The sequence below is a fragment of the Parasteatoda tepidariorum genome, chromosome 9, assembly GCF_043381705.1.
Source record: "Parasteatoda tepidariorum isolate YZ-2023 chromosome 9, CAS_Ptep_4.0, whole genome shotgun sequence".
Classification (NCBI taxonomy): Eukaryota; Metazoa; Arthropoda; class Arachnida; order Araneae; family Theridiidae; genus Parasteatoda; species Parasteatoda tepidariorum.
In genome coordinates, this window is record NC_092212.1 from 46,798,765 (window position 1) to 46,820,034 (window position 21,270).

Below are 21,270 nucleotides of genomic sequence, written 5' to 3' on the forward strand. Positions count from 1 at the left end.
TGCTCTATCGAACATGCCCCTTTGTTATGATTATGTCAGAGTCATCAAGAAGCTGTTTTCGATACAATGAATAAACACAGCAGGTTGTGAAGAAATGAAAATCTTTAATTTATTCGACAATTTAACGGAACTTTTTACTTGAACGAACTTAACGAATCGGCAAGTGTATTAATGTTAGTAGCAACGATGTAAAAAAATACTATTTTTTGCTAATCTTTTTTTTCTGTATTAATGCTTTCCTAAAGGAAAAAAAAAAAGAGTAAAGAAACTTCTGTCGGAACTGCACTTGTTTCTTATAATTCCTAATCAAATTAAATTTACCTGGTATTCCCTTAAGTTGTTTTAATTTATTTGTAATAGTTAAAATGATACGTTATCCTCAGATTCGAACGTAAGGACAACTCAATTTCAGAAACCCTTCCAAACTAGAAAAGTCTTTTTCATCAATTTAATATTTTTTGCGTTTAATTTAAATTCTATTTTTAAGAACATACTAGACTTGATGTTTTATATATTAATAGATTTAAAAACGAAATTTTTATTTTTCTAAAAAATTATTTTGAATCAGTATGGTAAACTAATTATTATTATTATTATTGTAAGAGGAAATTTTTAAAAAAGTTATTTTTGAAAAGTAAGAAGCAGCTTCATCTGAAATTGATAACAAATTCTATTCTTTTTCATATATGACGGTTATAAAGTCGGTTCTTGTGTTTCAAGTCTATTACTAGAACGTTAATCGAAATACCCAAAATGTCACACACATTTATTTCAAAGTGTGAGAAATAATTTTTTAAAAATCTATTTATGATTTCGTTGGAAAAAAAAATTCTTTGTTTAGAAAATTGTAAAGTTTTTACAATTAAATTTTTTTAACATTTTCTTTTGAAATTAAATAAAATACTAAAAGTTAATCATTAAATTCATTAAAAATTTTAAATTAATTAATTCAAAATCATGGCATAAATCATTTAAACTAAAATTGATGTGTAAGATGTATATTTAAGTTGTCTGCTACTTTTTTAAATTATGCATTTATTTCTGTTTTTTATTTTTTTAATTATTTATTGATATTTTGAAACTTACGATTACAGTACAACAAGATCTACATTTTTACTCTAATAGTCTAACACTTTCTAATACTAAATTAGAGTTTCTAGCAATAAGGATCCAAACACCTGAAGTTATTTTACATACTCCTTTTATTTTATTATATATTACTTTCGAACATCATTTTAATAATAATTTGTTAAATTTATTTAATAAAGCTAGGAAGTTTTTCACCCAAACGAATGACAATTTTGCTTCTTCTAAGTAAACAAAATTATCTTCTTCAATCTATCAAATTGTTAACATAAATTCATACTTCTAAGTGCAATACAAATAAAAATAAAAGGCTAAGAAAATTAAGAATGTATTTTAATTATTTTACTTCTTATTTTAAAAAAAATAAGAATGTTGTATACGGTTTGTGTTTTACTGTTTTGTTTAAGTCTCTGTTAAAATTTATTTATTCATTGAAGTAGTTTATTGGATGTAAATAAATAAAATATGTTTTCTTGTCTGTTCTCATTTTGTGTTATACTTGCAGCACAATAAAAATATTTATAAAATTCATAACAATGATAGTACAATCAGTTATTTGTAGATTTAAGATATCCCATATAGGCATGGAGAAAACTTTCAGAACACTAGTGTTACACTTTAGTGTAAAAATAATTATTAGCTATTATAAATATGAAATATTTTAAATTAAAGTACATATAAAATTACAAATTATCAACAATTATGTAATGGAATCATTTGAACATCAAATCCTCCTTTTGCGATTAAATTTTTTAAAAGTTTCATTCGAAGATAAATAAAATACTAAAAATTTAATAAATATTGTAAATTAATTAATTCAAATCTTTCAAAATCATGGCATAAATCATTTAAACCAAAATTGATGTGAGATAAATATTTAAGGTGTCCGTTGCTTTTTTTCAGATTTTTTTAATTATTTACTTTGAAGCTTAAGATTACAGTACAACAAGATCTCCATTTTTACTCTAGATAGTACATTTTACTCTACATACTTTTTTGTTTTGACAATTACTGTCAAAAATCCAAATTTTTGTTTCGAAAATTTTAAATAATTATAAAAAAAAATACGCATAATTACGATTTATCCAATCTGATCATTTGTTTAATTATTGAATATAAATATATAAAAGCAATATATGAAACATATATAAAAGCATATAACAAATATATAAAAGCAATTATTGAGTATAAATATATAAAATCTTATTAAAAAAAAGCGCTTAACAATTACGTGTAAAATAAATTTTCATTTATTCCCATTTTAACTCTTCCTTTCCCCAAAACATAATTTCAAAGCTCTCTGTACTCCAAGTTTTTTTTTCCAGTTTTGCATGAATAAAACCGAAATTCGAAAACATTATTTTGACTAATGCTGAATTGTATTGACTAGAACGCAAACATATCAAAATTATTACAACAGATAAATAACATATATCCTATGTTGGAATAATAGGAAATTTATTCCAACAACTGTACTAAATGGTCTAAACTAAACCCTTGAAGTAATTGATTGAAAAATTTAACTAATTTAAAAATGATCTAAAAAATTTTGTATTGTAAAGTATACAATTTTTTGCATCATTCTGAAGTATGTAATTTTATATGGCAAAATACAAAATTTAATCAAAATCGGTCGAATAGTTCCTGAGAAATGTAATTTCAAAAAAATCAGATACTTAAAATACAATTTTTATAATAATAATAATTAACAACTCATAGTTATCACCTGCAATAACTATGAGTTAAAACTGAATAGTTATAATACAGCAAATGATATTGTTACTAAAGTATTAATAATACCATGATTTTAGAAAAAAACAGTTAACTATTTCACTAGTTTTGGCGATATTTTTAATTCGTGATAAATAGTATAAATCATTATTTATAATGCAAATATTGTGCATGATTTAACGTCTAATAAAATGTCCCCCAATGGTAGAAAAGAAACGTATTGTATTTTTAACAGTTTTCTTTTTCTCAGACTTCTACANTCTCACTTAACTTTTTGAAATCTCACCCTGTTTTTGAGAAAGGCTGAGAAATTCTCTCCCATTTTTTTCTGTAATGAAAACACTGATATATCCTATGTTGGAATAATAGGAAATTTATTCCAACAACTGTACTAAATAGTGTAAACCCTTGAAGTAATTTATTGAAAAATTTTTTTTAACTAATTTAAAAATGATTTAAAAAATTTTGTATTGTAAGGTATACAATTTTTTGCATCATTTAAAAGTATGTAATTTTATATGGCAAAATACAAAATTTAATCGAAATCGGTCGAATTGTTCCTGAGAAATGCAATTTCAATAAAGTGAGATATTTAAAACTTAATTTCTATTATAATAATAAATAACAACTCATAGTTATTACCTTCAATAAATATGAGTTAAAACTGAATAGTTATAATATAGCAAATGATATTGTTATTAAAGTATTGATAGTACCATAATTTTAGAAAAAAACAGTTAACAATTTCACTAGTTTTGGCGATATTTTTTATTCGTAACATATAGTATAAATCGCAACTTATAATGCAAATATTGTGCATGATTTAACATCTAATAAAATGTCCCCCAATGGTAGAAAAGAAACGTATTGTATTTTTAACAGTTTTCTTTTCTTCAGACTTCTACAGTTTATGAAACCGAACCTTGATATTTTTAGAATTCTTGTCAAAAATGAAATGTCAAATAAAGGACTGTAAGTTAATATTTAAAATGGAGAAAACAAAAACTCTAACAAATCATCGAAACTGGAAACATAAAAACCGGGTTGATTGCCGAATGAAACATGGAGAAGTTTAAGAGCAATTCCTATGAACACCTCCATACTTTATTAAACAAACAAACTTGTTAGATGTTTTGTCATCCCATCTTCTTCACTATTGACTCGTCAGTTTTCTTTAGCATTTTTGTTTCTCCTCACTCTGAATATTAATTTTCGACTGAAAATCTGCGTATGTTCTTATACTCGCTTATGATAGAAATTCTAAAATTATAGATCTAGAGCACTCATCACGGAACACCTTGTATATAGATCTAAATACATTTCTATTCCAATTGTTCTTTTCAAATTCGTACTTGATGTAATTAGTACTTCAAAAAGTTTATCCTCGGTGTGAAAGTCACTCTTGACCTAAGATAAAATACACGATGTCCCGTTAAGAGAAAAATTAAAGTTTAATTCACCGAAACTTCTGAAAATTCTACGATTTAAAGGCTGTTAACTGATTCAATTTCAAACTGAGGGTATAGAAAATTAATTATGATTGTGCAATATCCTTTTAAGTTTTTAGTGCTTACATTTGTTTAAATAGCCTCTTTAAACTACTCTGGATACAAAAGCTCAAAAGAAAAGTTGAAATTAATGAAATGTAGAACTAAATATACACTGAACGAATAAAATTATTCTTCGTAACTTCAAAGCTGTCCAGAGCAAGTCCACTATTACATGCGGGATGATCTGAACTCATAATTTCACCTACAGCTTGTTATGCGGGCTTCATGTATTTTGATGTATAAAGTTACTTTTTTCTTCACATTTCATAGAAAGGTGTATTTCAAGTGCAAAAACATTTTTAGAAAATTCAAGAGTATTTATTAATTTATAGATTTTTCAAATGAAAAGTATTAATTTTCCAGTGGCACGTGCAGAACATTTTTGATCACTTGTCAGTTATAATTTTCAACTTGAAAGTATACTAATGACTAGGCCCGGATTTTGATGACATTTGCATTTTTGGACAGCATTTTTTGTCTTTTAGAGCATTTTTTTAGATTTATAGGGCATTTTTCTTTAAATTTAGCGGCGTATTTTGCATTTTAATGCATTTTTTAAAGTTTTTTGTTAATTTTTTCCAATTTTTATTATTTTTTATCAATTTTCATTATTACACTGGCTTCCAAACAATGAAGAAAATCTATAGGATATTAACAGGTGAAGCAAAATCTTTTCAAATTGAAGAAGAATTGTCAGTAAGTGAGACCGTCTTTTTCAAGTACGCACCTATAACATCAGTAGACGTTGAAAGAAGCTTCTGCAGGAATGAAAATTTACTTTCAGACAAGAGACGCTCGTTTACATTTCAAATTATCAAAAAACATTTAATAATCCAATGTAATTCTGATATTTAGTAATATTATGAGATGGAAGTTGTTATATCCATTAAAGTTTCTATACAAAATAAAAATATTTTGGTGTCAATATATTTTCCTTTTTTTGTTATTTTAGGATATAAAACATATTTTTCAAACTTTAATGAGCGTAGAACAAGTATTGCATTGTTTTATATTTTTTAAATGACTCATAATAATTTTAAAGAGCTAAACATTTTTTTAATTCAATATTTTTACTTTATTTAAGGCATTTTTTGCCCAATTTTTGCATTTTTAAGGACATTACTTGAGATTTTTTAGGTCATCAAAATCCGGGCTCTACTAATGACAAACAAATTAGTCAAATAGTTCTTAAGAAATCAATTTCTTAGACAAGTGATAGATAATTTAAAATTCGATTTCTCAAAAACTATTTAACCAATTTCGTATTTTAACATATAAAATTACATTCTTTAAAATGATGTAAAAATATGCATACCTTACAATTCAAAAAATTTTCGACTGTTATCAAATAAATAATTATTGAAAATTATATTTAGCATGAAATTATATTTGGATAAAAGAATTTTATAACTCAGTGCAAAAGTTTTTCAACTCGGCAAAAAATTTCACATTTCTAAAGATCTGTCAAAATACGCAAAAAGTAAAATTTTACTTTGAGGGTACCCAACCCTCGATCACTGTCCTAACCAAACTATTGGGACCACATTTCTAAGATGTGGCTACCCCCTTTACTTTGAGGGTCAGAAATCCTAATCCGTAGAAAAAAAGATGGAAGGGGTTTCAGAGAAAGTACGTTTTTGTATCGGATTTTGCAACTTAAAATATCGTTCACACTAATCGATTAACCTATTTGAGATCATGGTTCATTAAGAGTATTAAGATTGATACTTAGAACGTGAAAATCCGATTAAAAAAATCAAGTTATTCAGGATGTACCATTTTATTTCGTATTACAGAATCAATATTTATTTTAAAATAAATATCATGATGTACATTATTTTTTTAGAAAAAGTCTCTTTAGCGAAAATAAATATTTCACTGTAAAAAAAGTTTGCCTAAGATGATTATTTTAAAAGATTAGGAAAAAATTCCGCCATTTCATTTTAAGATTTTATTGTAAACTCTACCTGTTTCCTCTACTCTACTCTACCTCTTCCATAAATATCAATGTTAAAGATGAAGTTTTAATGTTGATTAATTTAGAATGTCGATTGAAATCCAAAACATTTCATCGAATTAGTCAATTATTACTATTTTTCTTAGAACAGGTGGTCCAGGAAGAATATTTTACTTTTGAGTTAGTTTTAAACTATGCAATCGCTTAGTGGTTGAAAAACCAGTCTTGTCCGGCATGAATATTTTTATTCATGCCGGAAAAGAGAATTAAAAGAGAAAATTTCAGTTATTTTATATTTTCAGTTAAATAAAATTGTCATGACACTTGAAATAAACTAATATTATGCATTTCAAAAAAAAAAAAATTTTATAATATATGAGAATCTTGTTTCTGCTTGCTAATATTTCAATCGATAAAAATTTTGTAATATGCAAAAAGAGTAAAATGATATAATAAAACTTTATATTAATAAAATGTGGATGCTTATTGTACATATTGGTTTACATGATATGTTTATTTTTGTTCATACAATAAATAAATTAATTCACATTTATTAATTAAATTTAAGGAACATTTCTGCATACCCATTAAACGCTTATATTAAATAGGCATGCATTTCTTAAAAAATTAGCGTTTAAAATTTATGATCTCATTCCGGTGGATTAGAAAAATAAAGTATAATAAGGATAAAAGTTGATAATTTTTTGTACATTATAAGACACGAAAAGAATCCCTTGATTGTAAAATACAAATGATCATATCAATATTAAGACATGATCATTTGTATATTCTTATAGTATGTGTATTTACAATTCATGAAAATATGCACTCATTGACAAAAAAATTAGCGCACCAAGAAGGAGTCGTCAAAATGAAACGAAATTTTACGTACGTAATGACTACTTTGATATAAGTAAATTATTAGAAAATCAAAGATTATCGTTTTTCTTTGATTTTCTTATATACTTATACTTTTCTTATCTTTCTTGATATACTTATACAGTCAAACCCCGCTATAGTGAACACCCGGATATAGTGAACGAAAGTTTTGATTCCGTGCCTTGCCATACACGTATAGTGTTATTTTTTGTGGATATAGTGAACCAAAAAAGTGAGGAAGTTGGATATAAGGAACTTCTTTCTGTCTTCGACTGATTTTCTCTCTCATTTTTTTGTAATAATTTGGAAATTTCTGCTTCAAAATAAATACATATACCGATTTTTAAAACCATTTATAGAGGGTAATGTAGCGATAAGCATTTTTCCTGCTTGCTTCTTTTATCTCACTTTCCCTTGCCTAAACAAACCAAGCAGATGTTTCCAACCCAGGCAGATGATGCACCTGTAAGATGTAAGTGGGATCATTATGCATTTTCTGTCAGAGGGAATGAGTAATTATTCATTATTGGTTAAAGAGTTGGACACTAATATGTGTTGATAAGGCCCTCAATAATCAGAAAAATTGAAATAGATGCAATCAAGCTGATATTTGTAGGGAATATAAACTGTCCAAATCTGCAGTTTATAACATATGGAAAAATAGGCAATCAATATTTTCTGCTCATGAAAAAAATTTAGCTGGCAGAAAAAAGTTGAGAAAAGAGCAGATCAGAAGGACGTTGAAAAAGCATTGCTGAAGTGGTTCACAAATCGAAGAAGCCGCAATCTTCCAGTATCTGGACAAATGTCGATGAATTTGCTAAGCGATTTTATGAGGCTACTTTTATGTGCTCGAATGGCAGGTTAGATAGGTTTAAAAAGCGGAGATGGGAAGTGTTTCCATATCTGATGTTGAGGATTGCTCATCAGCTAAAGATTACTAATATTTATTTTGTACGCAAGACGAAGAGTAATGAAAAATAACACTTTTTTTGCTACTGCATAATATTTTTCAGTCATTTATTTAAATAATGTGTAATAAAAGGGTGGAGTTCGAGAACCATTAGTTAAATTGCATGCGTAACGGATATAGTGAACTCCCGGTTATAGTGAACCGAAATTTCAGTCCCTTGAAGGTTCACTATAGCGGGGTTTGACTGTATCAAAGTAGTCATTACGTTTGTAAAATTTCGTTTCATTTTGACGACTCCTTCTCGGTGCGCTAATTTTTTTGTCCATGAGTGTATATATAATTTCACTATGGTTCTGGAAATTTCTTTCATAAACTAAAGAGTTAATTTATAACTAGCTGAATAACCGTTCTTCGTACATGAGACAAAAAGCAAATGATCAATAAATCAGTAGGTATTTATCATCACTACGAAATCATGCACAAAACGGAAAAACAATTCCATTTTTTAATATTTATTATTTATTGCCCTTCCCAATGGTTTTATGCTATCAGACAAAGCAAATTATGTTTTGAGAAGTTCATCCCTCCAAAATAAAGATAATTATATTCAGTATTATTTGGCATAATGCTCTTGCTCGAGGTTAACAAAATTAAAAAAGCTCGATAGTCAAAAATAACCTTAATCAATAATTTTCTCTTATACATATTCCTTTTATGGGCCGTAAAAGCACCAATTAGCATTACTATTCATTGCTAAAATTAATAAATCATTATTGGCGTCAATAATGATAAGGGGATTTCTTATGATTCTTCTAGATGAAAAAAAATACCTTTTCTCCATTAATTTAGTTTTTCAGTACATAACTTATTTTTTTTTATTTCCATCTGTACCTACTATCAAAATTAGTTAAGTATCACTAGCGTCAATTACAATATGGCAATTTTTTACGGAGTATATACATGAATAAGTACCTTTCCTCCAATAATTTAGCATTTTAATAAATTATTTTCCATTTCAATTTGCACCTGTGACCAAAATTAGTAAATTATAATCCCAAAAAAATTAGTAGTGACACTAATATTTTTATAATATTTAGCAAACGAATTAACATCGATGCATATTTCGAATGCCGTAAAAAATCACCCAACTCTTATTGACTCCTATCATGCTTAATTGAATGCGGTATTAAATACTTCCGGTTTGCTGTCAACTTTGTTAATGAGAACCTATTATACCAAGGTGTATAATATAGGTTTTGTGTTAATAGATTTTTACCACCATCCGAAACGGCTAAGTACTCTAATATTACCATCCTACGCATCTAATATACAAACTTTTTTTTTTAATATTCTTTGCATATATCAGAGCGGCTGCATACTGTCAGATTTACCATAATCGGAGTTAGAAGTTCGGAGTTAATCATATCGTATCATCAACGGACTTATGCATATTATACATATCGTATCATTTAAAATGTGGCATTCGAAATTTACCATAATTTTTCCATGGCTTGATAGATAACTTTAATTTTATTTCATAAGTTTTCGTTGCGTTTTTATAAATTAAGTTTCACTGTTCGAAACGAGTGATTCAGATCATTGATTTAAATCTAGTGATTTTAACTCTATTTGAATTCAAGTTATTCAAATCTCTATTCGAATTAAGTTATTCAAATCATTATTCGAATCAAGCGATTAAAATCAAATGAACGGAGGGCTCATCCATGAACGATAAAACTTATTCCCTGAGGGATCATATTCTATAGTATCAAAAACAATTACGATACAATTAAAGTTTCGATTACATAAAGACAAATAGAAATTTATTTACAGCTTTACATTTTAAATAGGTCCATGTAAAGAATCATATCGTAAAAGGAAATCTGGATTTAAATTCCATAGGTCTATAATAATAATAATAATTCGCTTATTCTGATTGATCAAAAATTGTCGCGTATAAATATTCTGAATATCGTTATTTAAAGTCAAAACTACAATATGCAAGAAAATTATTCACATTTTAATACTTCAAGCTCTATTTAAATGGCTTTGCACAGACTTAACGTAAAAAATATCATTTATCTCTTTAATGCTTTACTTTGTTAATAATAATTTTAAAAAAACGCTTTTTATTTATCATGTTGATAAATTATAAGGTTTCCATGTGCTATCATTTTATTTTCAATACTTTGTAATTAAAATTACATCTTAATTAAATTACTACTTATTACTGTTTAAGATTAATTCTAGTGCATTTCAACTCAATAATATACACTCTACGTTAATAAATCATTCAAAATATTTTTTAAATAGAAAACAATATAACTGAAAATACCTGCATACTATGTCTTGTATCAAATTGATATATGGATTTGTAGATCTTCAGATGTAGAAGATTTTGATTTTAGGTCTTCCAATTCATTTGTTGATATCAATCAACAATAATTAAACACAAAACTAAAAAAATAATTCCGACATTATTGTCAGAGAGTTTTTTCCCCCGTTGTTTTAACGCAATTTTTCACTTCAATCGAAGAAAATAAGTAAATAATTGACAAAATAATTCTCATAATATGAAGAATAGCACATTTCGATCATTCTAAAACATAATTCGAGCTGAATCAAAGTTGAGTTTCACAAAAGGAAAAAAAAAAATCGTCTGCTGTTTTATAATTATTATTTGTTGAAGAAATTAAAGTCTAAAATCGTTTTCTGTTTGCAAATTAATTTGGTGACTTTAAAAAAAATGCTTGCCTTCACATATTGAAAAATCGTCTGCTTGATTTTGTCATTTGCTTTTTTTTCATAAAGGAAGTCCACATTAAATTATTAAAAAAAAAAAAAAACGACTATTAGTAATTTAAGCATAAGAATTTTTTTTCTTTCCATTTAAGCTTTGAAATTGATCAAGAGAGTCTCAAAGCAGCGAATCCGAAGCATTGCTTTCGACCGAAATCAGTAGAAATGATTTGATGGAGGGAGTAAAGGGTATAGATTCCGAGCGTGCTTTATTTTTACCCCAAGCGAATTGTCCTGCGAAATAACATTCTTTTCTCATTTCTTTATTTCCTGTATTATTTATAACGGAGAGCGGAAAAGAGCAATAAAATCGAAAACATCTATGTCGAGCCACGAAGCACATAGCACATCTCTACATAGGTTACAATGTTAACAAGTTAATTAAATACAGAGCCGTACTAGTTAAAATATATCGAATTAGTTAAAATATATTTCTTTCTCGTCTACTTTTACTTAACTTCGATGCATAATCAGTTTATTTATGTTCCACATGGCTTCGTGCCTGTCTTTATGTTAAATCTCTGTGTAAATATATAGTGAAAGAATTGAAATCTTTGAGAAAGAATATAAACTGTGTTACTTAAGAGAATTTATACTTGATGGGCTTGGCTTACTCGAAATAGAATGGAAAGAACAGTTGCTAACGCAAACAAATACCACGTTTCAACAACCAATCAGGATTGAGATACCCACACTTGCATGTATCCCATTACGTTAATGATGATTTTATAAGAATTCAAATTTCATTGCAATTCTACTACCGTCGTATTAGAATTAATTCACCATCGCGTACAAGAACCATGATTCTATATAGAGGGTACTTCTATGTCTTCAAGTTTCGTTGTCGGCACCATAAGGGTGGATACTTAGCAAATATTTTATATATTTTTTTAAGAAATAATTGAATGCATTTAAAACTAGTTTCATACTAAAAAGTTAGTGCCAATTTGTTTTTTAAAAAAAACTATATAAGTCAGGAAATATTTATAGAAAATTTAAACAAAGAACTTGTTTTGCTCAATACACGCTAATTTATAACTATGAAAATCATAACCACAAAAGTAGACTTTTTGTTGATTTTTTATAATTTTTTGAACACTGAATTCGCTTGAAACTAGTCTCGTATTAAAAAGTGATCATCAATTTGATAGAAAACAATCATCTATGTCAAAAAATATTTACATAATTATGCTAATTTCACGCTAATTACATGCACGCTAATTTCATAATATGAAAATTACTACAGCAAGAATCATTTCTTTGTGATTTCTTTCATATAAATTTTCCAAAGCGAAATTCATTTAAAACTAGTTTCTTACTAATTAGTGAGTAGCAATTTATTTTAAAGTATCCATATATGTCAAGAGCTATTTATAGACAATTTAATAAATGAACTTATTTGGTCCAATACACTGAAAGTTCAGAGTATGAAAATTGCTAATGCTAAGGTGGACAATTGGCAAATTTTTCGAAACTATTTTGATATTTTAACAGTGAGTAGTATTTATTGGTTTGAGAAAACACACTTAATGGTCAAGAGAACATTAAGTCACCTTTACATCCTGGAAAATCAAAACAGGGCGTAAAAAATGGTGCATGTTTCTGAATCTGCTTCTCATAACCGCAAGTAATGAAGTTTATTTTTTTCTTTAAATGTTGTCTTCAGTAACTTAGGAGAAATAACATTACCCTCTTAATAAGGTGACCAAGTTTCAATCGCAGCGGTGGCTTGTTGGTACGAATTCTGCTCCCAGTTTGAACCGACCCCAGTGCTGACTTAAAATATCCTCATTGGTAGATGGATCATGGGTTGCAATCCACTTGCCATCAAGCTAATCGAGGGAGGTTTTCCTCTCCATGTAACACAAATGCATGTTAGTTCCATTAAAAAGTCCTCCACGAATATTAGTTTCCCTAAATACTTGATCCAGGAGTTCCCTTGTGTTATGGGTTGGGTTCAAAATTACAAGACTGCCTCGTAAACTCAGAATTCGGTCAGCTATGAAAAATAATGGTGCATTCAGTGAATGAAACTAAATAAAAGTAGTTCAACATATACTTTTCGCATGACACTGAAATACGTGAAACATGCCACCTAGTGGTATGCATGCTATTGATTTGCCATTTCTGTTCTATGGCATCAAACAAATATTCAGAAAACATACACATTTGGCAAAAGAATGTATGCAATTATATAAAGATTTCATGAAAATGGCTCACTTTTTTATAGTGTGCAAACAGAAGGTATTGTTCTGCCAAACTCAGCCTTTTTTTTTCTTTTAACGAGAGGAAGAATAACAAAGTAAAATATAAATTTAACTAACAAACAATTAATTTATATAGAAACTTTGTTTGCATATGAATAATATCAAATAATAAAATAATCTTAAACAAGCATAACTTTGATTTTATTTTAAATACTAGCTATGTTTAGTAAAATTTCAAAATTATTTTGTTGTCGGTTATTATCAGATAACTATAATCATTAAATTAACTAATTTTGCACACAAAAAAAAATAATAATAATAACCAAATTCTAACTCTCTTCTTCAAAAAAAAAGACGAAGAATAAGATTTTATAATCCATAAAATGCCATATAACTTCATCTTGATCCTCATTTTACATTAAATTCAGCATTACTTTCAACTAAAAATGTATGCATTTAGATTTGATTGATAAATCTTCAATAAAATTTTAAAAAATGTTAAGAAATTTATTAAAAAGTTAAAAATACTTTTAAAAAAATACTTGATGTTTTGTGAAGAATAAAATTAAATTAAAAAGAAAGAACAGTCTTAAAAAGGAGAATTTCACAATATATTTATAGTTTCTTTTATCACTTCATTTTATTGAGAGCTCTCATCTTTTCAAGGAATTTTTGAACTATTAAAATTCTATTTTTATTATATTTTTCATACTATTAAAAAATTAGGTTATATTTTTGTTTATTTATTGGAGTAATATATGGAGTTTGTTTTACAACTGCAAAAAATCTAAATTTAAAAAAGGAAAAAATTAAAAGTAAAGGCTTCAATAGAAAAGAATTCTTAGGAATATGCACTTCTTGCAATTGAACTTTAAAATTTTATATTATCTATATAATTTACACAGATAAGGTTCCTTTTTTTTTAAAGATATTTTCCTTCCAACCTGCAATAAACTGAGAAAAAAAAGTAGAATTTAATATTAGACCTTAAAAACCATCTGCAATGTGCTATTAAAAAATGTCTATGCAATACATAGACATTACAGTAGAATTAAGATGAGACAGGCAGAGTCAATTGTAAAAATGAATAAAAACAGAGACAAGTAAAAAATCTGTCAATTCTGCTCATAATAACCATACAAGGCACAAAATTAATGGTGGCCCTCCAGAACAGTAATCGATGTAAAGGAAAAGTATGCTGCTTTGGTTTCTCGACTTTCAGTTTCGCATTTTGGTCTATTTAATATTCACTGAATAGCTTATTTCATCTTGTTATAAACATAACACATTCTCCCTGTTACCTTTTTGAACATTCAAAATTTATATTATCTATATCATTTATACAGATAAGGTTTGTTTTTTTTAAAGATATTTTCCTTTTAATCAGTGATAAACTGAGAAAAAAAAAGTAGAATTTAATATTAGACCTTAAAAACTATCTGCAATGTGCTATTAAAAACTGTCTATGCAATGTTTAGAATAGGATTAAGATGAGACAGATTATTTTTTGTTAATGGTAAAAATGAATAAAAACAGAGACAAGTAAAAAATATCAGACCAGTAAAAATGCATAGTAATATATTCTAGTCATTCAAATTTTCTTAATTTTTACCCCTATAGTTAAATATTGTAAAAAACAATATTGTTAAATACATCAGAGAGCAAAAAAAAGCAAGCAATCACTATAACACTATTCTTGTTCACCCAATAGAATCATTGAGGATGGCCACAAACATTTAAAAAATTCCGACTTTTCCAGCCTAATTTTATTGAATATCCCTGATTTTTGTAATCTGTGACAAAAATTTTATCATTAATTTTTCTGTTATATCTTGTTATGATAAAATATAATAAAAAATATTTATATTGGCGATTAGAATTGCATTAATTGTAAAATACTTACAAGTCCATTTCTTTAGGAAAAATCTTGGACTTTATTTTATCTTGGACTCAAAATTAATTCATTTTCCTAATTTTTTGATAATTTTATCTAAATTTACATGACATTTCTAGATTGATAAAATTGCCCAACTTTTTCCCATTTTGTGGCCACTTTCATCATCACATACATTTAAATTAGATATAAAAGAGAAAAATATGAAATTAAAAAAAACATCTCATTAGTTAACAAATTCAAAATCAACAGAAATGATAGCCCATCTTAAACAATAAATAATTTCAAACAATTAGTATGAGAGAAATTAGGTTTTATTCAAAGTTTTCATTTATTTTTAAACATTAAAAACAAATGTTATGTAACTTTATAAATATCTTTTAAAAGAAACATAATGCTCTAAACAAAAAACAATCTATAGCATTACAAAAAAAAATAATAAATAACTGAAATATTTTACTTTAAAAAGACAGATACAATGTTTTTATAGCCCATTATATTACAATCAGAAATTTTTAAAAATGGTCAAAAGAATTTAAAATTATAAAAATATAAACTCTCAGGATAATTTAAAATAATATTTACTTATTAAAAATATTTTGAACTAAGTGCAAAATTCAAATATAATTTAGCATGTAAAATTTAAAAATAACAATGGACATATATATTTCAACACAATTTAATTATGGCACAAGATTCAATATAAATTTCAGTTTTTAAATAAAAGTTTCAATAATCAAACTCAATAGTTACTTTAATGCAATCAAATAATACATTTATTAATATATTTAAGACTCCTGAAAATTTTTAAACTACACATAAAAAAACAGAAAATGTATTGTCACACACTAACCAACGCAAAAATTTATATAAAAAAAAAGCATGAAAACCCAACAGATGTATTAATGAATGTATGTCTTTTTATTTCTTACAAATAATTTAATAGTTCTTAATTCTGACATTTAAATTAACAATTAACTTAATAACTTCTACCAAATAATGTAAAATTAATTGGTTTTCTATTACAACAGGGATTTATGCATTTTGTTTTAGGTTCTAATTTGGCTGGCTGCTTAAATGGTATACACAAGCTTTTAGCACCCATTGATGGAGCTCTAGGATCATCAATTTCTGCTGCAGATTTAGCAGCACTTTCTTTTTTAATGCTACCTTCACACTCTTTATCACCACAAAAAGGTGCCATGATAATACATTTCTGATTCAATTTTTTACACAAATCATTAAAATCGTAGGTTACAACAACATGCTCATCCATTTCTTTTTTAGCTTTGGCAAACATACAATCGTGAATATTATCCAAAAGTTCTTTAACTGAATGAGGAGCAGAATCCATTTTGAGAGTTATCTTTTCCCCTGTATCTCGCCTCACTGCCACAAACTGTTGTTTAGCCAGGTCCTTTGGTCCTATTTCAACTCTGATTGGTACACCTTTCAATTCCCAGTCATTGAACTTCCATCCCGGGGAATAATTGTCTCTAAAATCACCTTTAACTGCTATGCCGGCTGTTTGCAACGTTGCCATGAACTCTTTACATTTGGCTAATAATGTATCCTTGTTGGCCTGAGATAAAGAAGCAGTAATTCCACATGGGACTATAACAACCTGATGAAGAGCTACACGAGGAGGCAACACCAGTCCAGTGTTATCTGCATGAATCATTACCATAGCACCAATAGCACGGGTACTCAGTCCCCAGGAATTCTGGTAAACAAATTTCTTTTCATTGGTCTCAGGGTCCTCATACATTATTTCAAACATTTTTGAGAAATTCTGTCCTAAATGATGTGATGTACCTCCTTGAAGACCTCTACCACTAGCAGCTATATAACATTCAACAGTTGTTGTAAAATCAGCTCCTGCAAATTTTTCTTTCTCTGTTTTACGACCTTGGATGACTGGCACTGCTAACAGATGTTCATACACTTTAGTATAAAGCTCCAAAATATCAAGTACTTCTTTCTCTGCTTCATTTTGAGATGCGAAAGCAGTATGACCTTCTTGCCATAGGAATTCTCTAGTACGAATAAATGGTTGAGGATTTGAAAATTCCCATCTTACGACATTACACCACTGATTTACTTGCAATGGAAGATCTCTATGAGATCTAATCCATCTAGCAAAAGATGGGTACATTACTGTTTCACTAGTAGGCCTGATGGCAATTGGTTTTTCTAAATCAGATGAACCAGATTTTGTAACCCAAGCAACTTCTGGAGCAAAATCTGCAATGTGAGTTTTTTCTTTTTCCAATACATTCGAAGATACAAACATTGGAAAATAGCAATTAGTAACACCCATTGCCTTGATAGCAGCATCAAAAAACTTTTGAATTGCTTCCCATATGCTATATGCCCATGGACGAAGTACATAACAACCACTAACATCATAATATTCAATCATTTCTGATTTTGTCAAAACTTGAGAATACCAATCAGCTAAATTGTCTTCTTTTTTTACTTCTAATCCAAGTCTAGTAACTTTCTTTAAACCACCATCAGCTTCCTCTTTACTTTCAATTTTCTTAGGTGCTGGATTATTTTTCTGATTTTGTTTCTTTTGCTTCTCTACAGTGGACTCCTTCAATGGATTATTTGGTTTTTGATCTGGCTTCCAATCACTATTAGTAACAGCTTTAAATTCTTCTTTTAGTTTTAACAACTTTTTAACTTCAGTATCTATAACAGATTTTTCAGCCTTTTCAGTTTTCAGCTTTCTTACCAGATCACCTTGAGATCTTATTTGTTGATCAAGATTTGAAGCATCACATGAGGGTTTACCTAAATCATTACCTTCTTTACATGATTTACTATTTAAAGCATCCAATTTTACATCAGGCTTCCAATCCATATTAGAAACTTTCTTGAAGTCTTCCTTGAATTTTAGAAGTTTTTTAACTTCAGTGTCAATAATCGACTTATCAGCCTTTTCAATTTTAAGTTTCCTCACAACATCTCCTTGCGCTCTTATTTGTTTATCCAGCTCTAAAACATCATCAGCCCCGGTTGACGAACCACAGCCAGTACTAGTGTTACAGTCAGTAACACCAAGCTTTAAATCAGGCTTCCAATCCAGTTTTGAGCATGCTTTAAATTCTTCTTTTAATTTTAAAAGTTTCTTTACCGCAGTATCAATCACAGCTTTGTCAGCTTTTTCACTTTTTAGTTTTCTAACAAGATTGCCTTGATCTTTTATTTGCTGGTCAATACTTATAATGTCTGCATTTCCAGATGAATTGCAGCTAACATTTGTGTTACTATCACCAGCATCAAGCTTCAAATCAGGTTTCCAATCAATATTAGAACAAGCCTTAAAATCTGTTTTCAGTTTTAAAAGTTTTTTTACCTCAGTGTCAATTGCTGCTTTATCTGCCTTTTGGCTTTTTAGCTTTCTTACAAGATCACCCTGATCTCTGATTTGTTGATCAAGTTCAAATACAGAGTTTGTACAACTACTGTTAGATTTCAAGACTGTATTGCCACTTACTGGGTTTTCCAATTTAATATCAGGCTTCCACTCCATGCCCATGCAATTTTTAAAATCTTCCTTTAACTTCATCAATATTTTGACTTCAGCACCAATGGTCTCTTTACTAGCTCCATCACTTTTGATTTTTCTAACTTTATCACCCTGCTCTTTTATTTTACTCAGCAATTCAACACCAGTTTGTATAATACCTTTCCCTTCGTCTTGAGGTGATCGTTCAAAATCCTTTCCTTTCATACTAATTATCTTTTCTTTCTCACTTTCCTCTTTGTACCATAAACGTTTTACTAGACTGGGCAGGGATGAAGTATCCTTGGTTCCATCTGGAATCGAGAACAATACTACAGGCTTAGCAACACTTACATGTCTCAAAGTATCAGGATCATATGTTTCATCACATATAAAGAAACCCTTTCTCTGAATTTGAATTATATCGCCCTTTTTTAATTTTGCAAGATCAGGATCACCGAGCATATGTACAACTAGCTTAGTACTGTCATTTAAATATTTTTTAAAATCATCATCTTTACCTAAAACTGGTTTAGTGATAAGATGATTAAAATAAACACACATACATGGGGTCAAAGGAATATTTTCAGTATCAACAACCCACGTAACTTTAAGAGTCTTTTTATAGTCTTTATTTTCAAGATTCAACTCAGTAACAACCAGATTAATAGCTCCAGTAGAGCTCTTTTCTATACGTTTAATTAGAAGATTCCCCCAGTTAATGAAGGTGACGTTTTCTCCAATTTTCATAGCTTCTGCATCAAACCTATCAATCTTAAGTTTAGGTCCAACAAAGATAGTTTTTGTACCCAGTTCAGGGTTTTTTGGATGTTTAGCAACCTGCAATTCTTGATAAACAGCATTTTCAACAATAACAGACACAGCATTTACCTCAACAGCATTGTAGCGAGGAGATATTGGATCAATGACTTTCTTGTTAAAAGCCCAGATCTTGTCCCATTCCATCACTACTACAGAACGTGAAGAGCCTTGAGCAACGATAAATTGCTTCAAACCTTCTACTGTCATTCCTCTTCGTAGAACACCACGGACAGTTGGCATTCTGGGATCATCCCAACCATCAACATATCCTTCATTGACAAACCAGGTAAGTTTTCTTTTAGACAAAACAGTATTTGTCATATTTAACCTAGAATATTCATAGATATGCAATTTTCTCAACTTCAAAGCATCAATAAACCAAAAAAATTGTTCATCCCGATCATGATATTCGGTAGTTCTCAAGGCATGAGTTACGCCTTCTTTACTGTCAACAATTGGACAGGCAAAATCATAGGTTGGGTAAACTTTATATTTGTTGCCCGTTTTTGGGTGAGGCATATCTTTACAACGATAAATAGTAGGATCTCGTAAACATCCATTATCAGATTTCATATCAATTTTAGCTCTAACACAACAAGTTTTCCCAAAAGCTGTACCTTTTTTCATTTCTTCCCACATGCTCCAATTTTTGGCAACATCATTATTTCTATTTTTGGATTCCATTCTTTGTTCACGTTCATTTTTCATAGTCTCTGGATCTGTATCATCAACATAGGCCATGCCATTTTTAATTAAGGATTCACATTTTCCTAAGATATCATCAAAGTGGTCTGATGTATAAGTAAAGAAGTCTGGTTTGACTTGAAGTAATGCAACATCCTCCAAAATTACTTTTTCGAAATCTTCCTTCTCTTTCTCTGGATTAGTGTCATCAAATCTAAACACTAACTTTCCATTGAACATTGTTTGATAGTGAGCATTTAGAAGTGCAGCTTTGGCATGACCAATATGCAAGAAACCACTTGCTTCTGGTGGGAATCGTACCACAACTTTGCCCATTTCAGCGCCTGGCAAGTCAACGAATTTACCTTTATCTTCAGTCTTTTCTTTAGCATTAGTGACAGAAGTCATCGGAAACATTTTGAAATACTTCTGAAAGGCAGGCTGTTCACTTAAATATGAAAACCATCTCTTTACATTTGATGGTAGAGTATTATCAGCGATCATGCTATGAAACTGCTTATTGCTAAACAAAGTACTAGCAACACAGATATCGGCTAAGGTAATAGCATCTCCTACTAGAAAAGTTACCATTACTAACGAGCAATCCAGCTTTTGTACACAATCTTTGAATTCATTGACAGAATATTTTCGACTACAAGTTTCTAGCCAATGGTCAATTTCAGTTTTTTCCAATATAGTACTGCCATAAAGAGAAGGAGCAAACTGTCGTGCCAGAAATCGACAGATCGAATTCACAGATGTAAAATTTATCAACTCTGTAGATGGTTTTCGATGGATTTCTAATCCTATCACATTACCGTACTCAATGCTAGTCGCTCCTGAAGGTGTGAGTTCAAATGTAATAAGAATAGGAAGAGATGACACACTTTTAGTGCATGTAACTTTTATATTTTTTAGTTCCACCATGGTGGATTTTAGGAGTTGAAAATTCTGATAGCACTATAATCAACTCACCAGGTCAAATAATTTCTTACGAAAGCGATCGCTTTAAATTATCAAACTCCAACGTGTCAAAAACACCGAAAGTTGAATCAGAAAGCATGCAGAAGAAAAATAGACATCAAAATTATCTTGAGTTGAGAACGTCACTAGCTGATGCAATTCGCAATAATACTCCATCTGAAGTGAGTAAAATATGCGACGAGTTTCGAATGACAAAAGAAGACACATCTAGCACCCGTCTTTTGATAAATCGCAAATGGTGGGCAAATAC

General features: G+C 28.8%; 1 protein-coding gene across 1 annotated transcript; it reads right to left on the bottom strand.

Annotated features, from left to right (window-relative positions):
- Nucleotides 1-15,312: 15,312 nt before the first annotated feature.
- LOC107438878 (Glutamyl-prolyl-tRNA synthetase) lies at nucleotides 15,313-21,193 on the bottom strand. The gene has a single exon (XM_016051284.3). The coding sequence runs from the start codon at nucleotides 20,961-20,963 to the stop codon at nucleotides 15,996-15,998; it is 4,968 nt and encodes a 1,655-aa protein (XP_015906770.2). The 5' UTR covers nucleotides 20,964-21,193; the 3' UTR covers nucleotides 15,313-15,995.
- Between the last annotated feature and the right edge of the window lie 77 nt (nucleotides 21,194-21,270).

Coding starts and splice junctions, on each gene's coding strand:
- LOC107438878 (XM_016051284.3), bottom strand. CDS start 20,963: ATGGTGGAACTAAAAAATATAAAAGTTACATGCACTAAAAGTGTGTCA.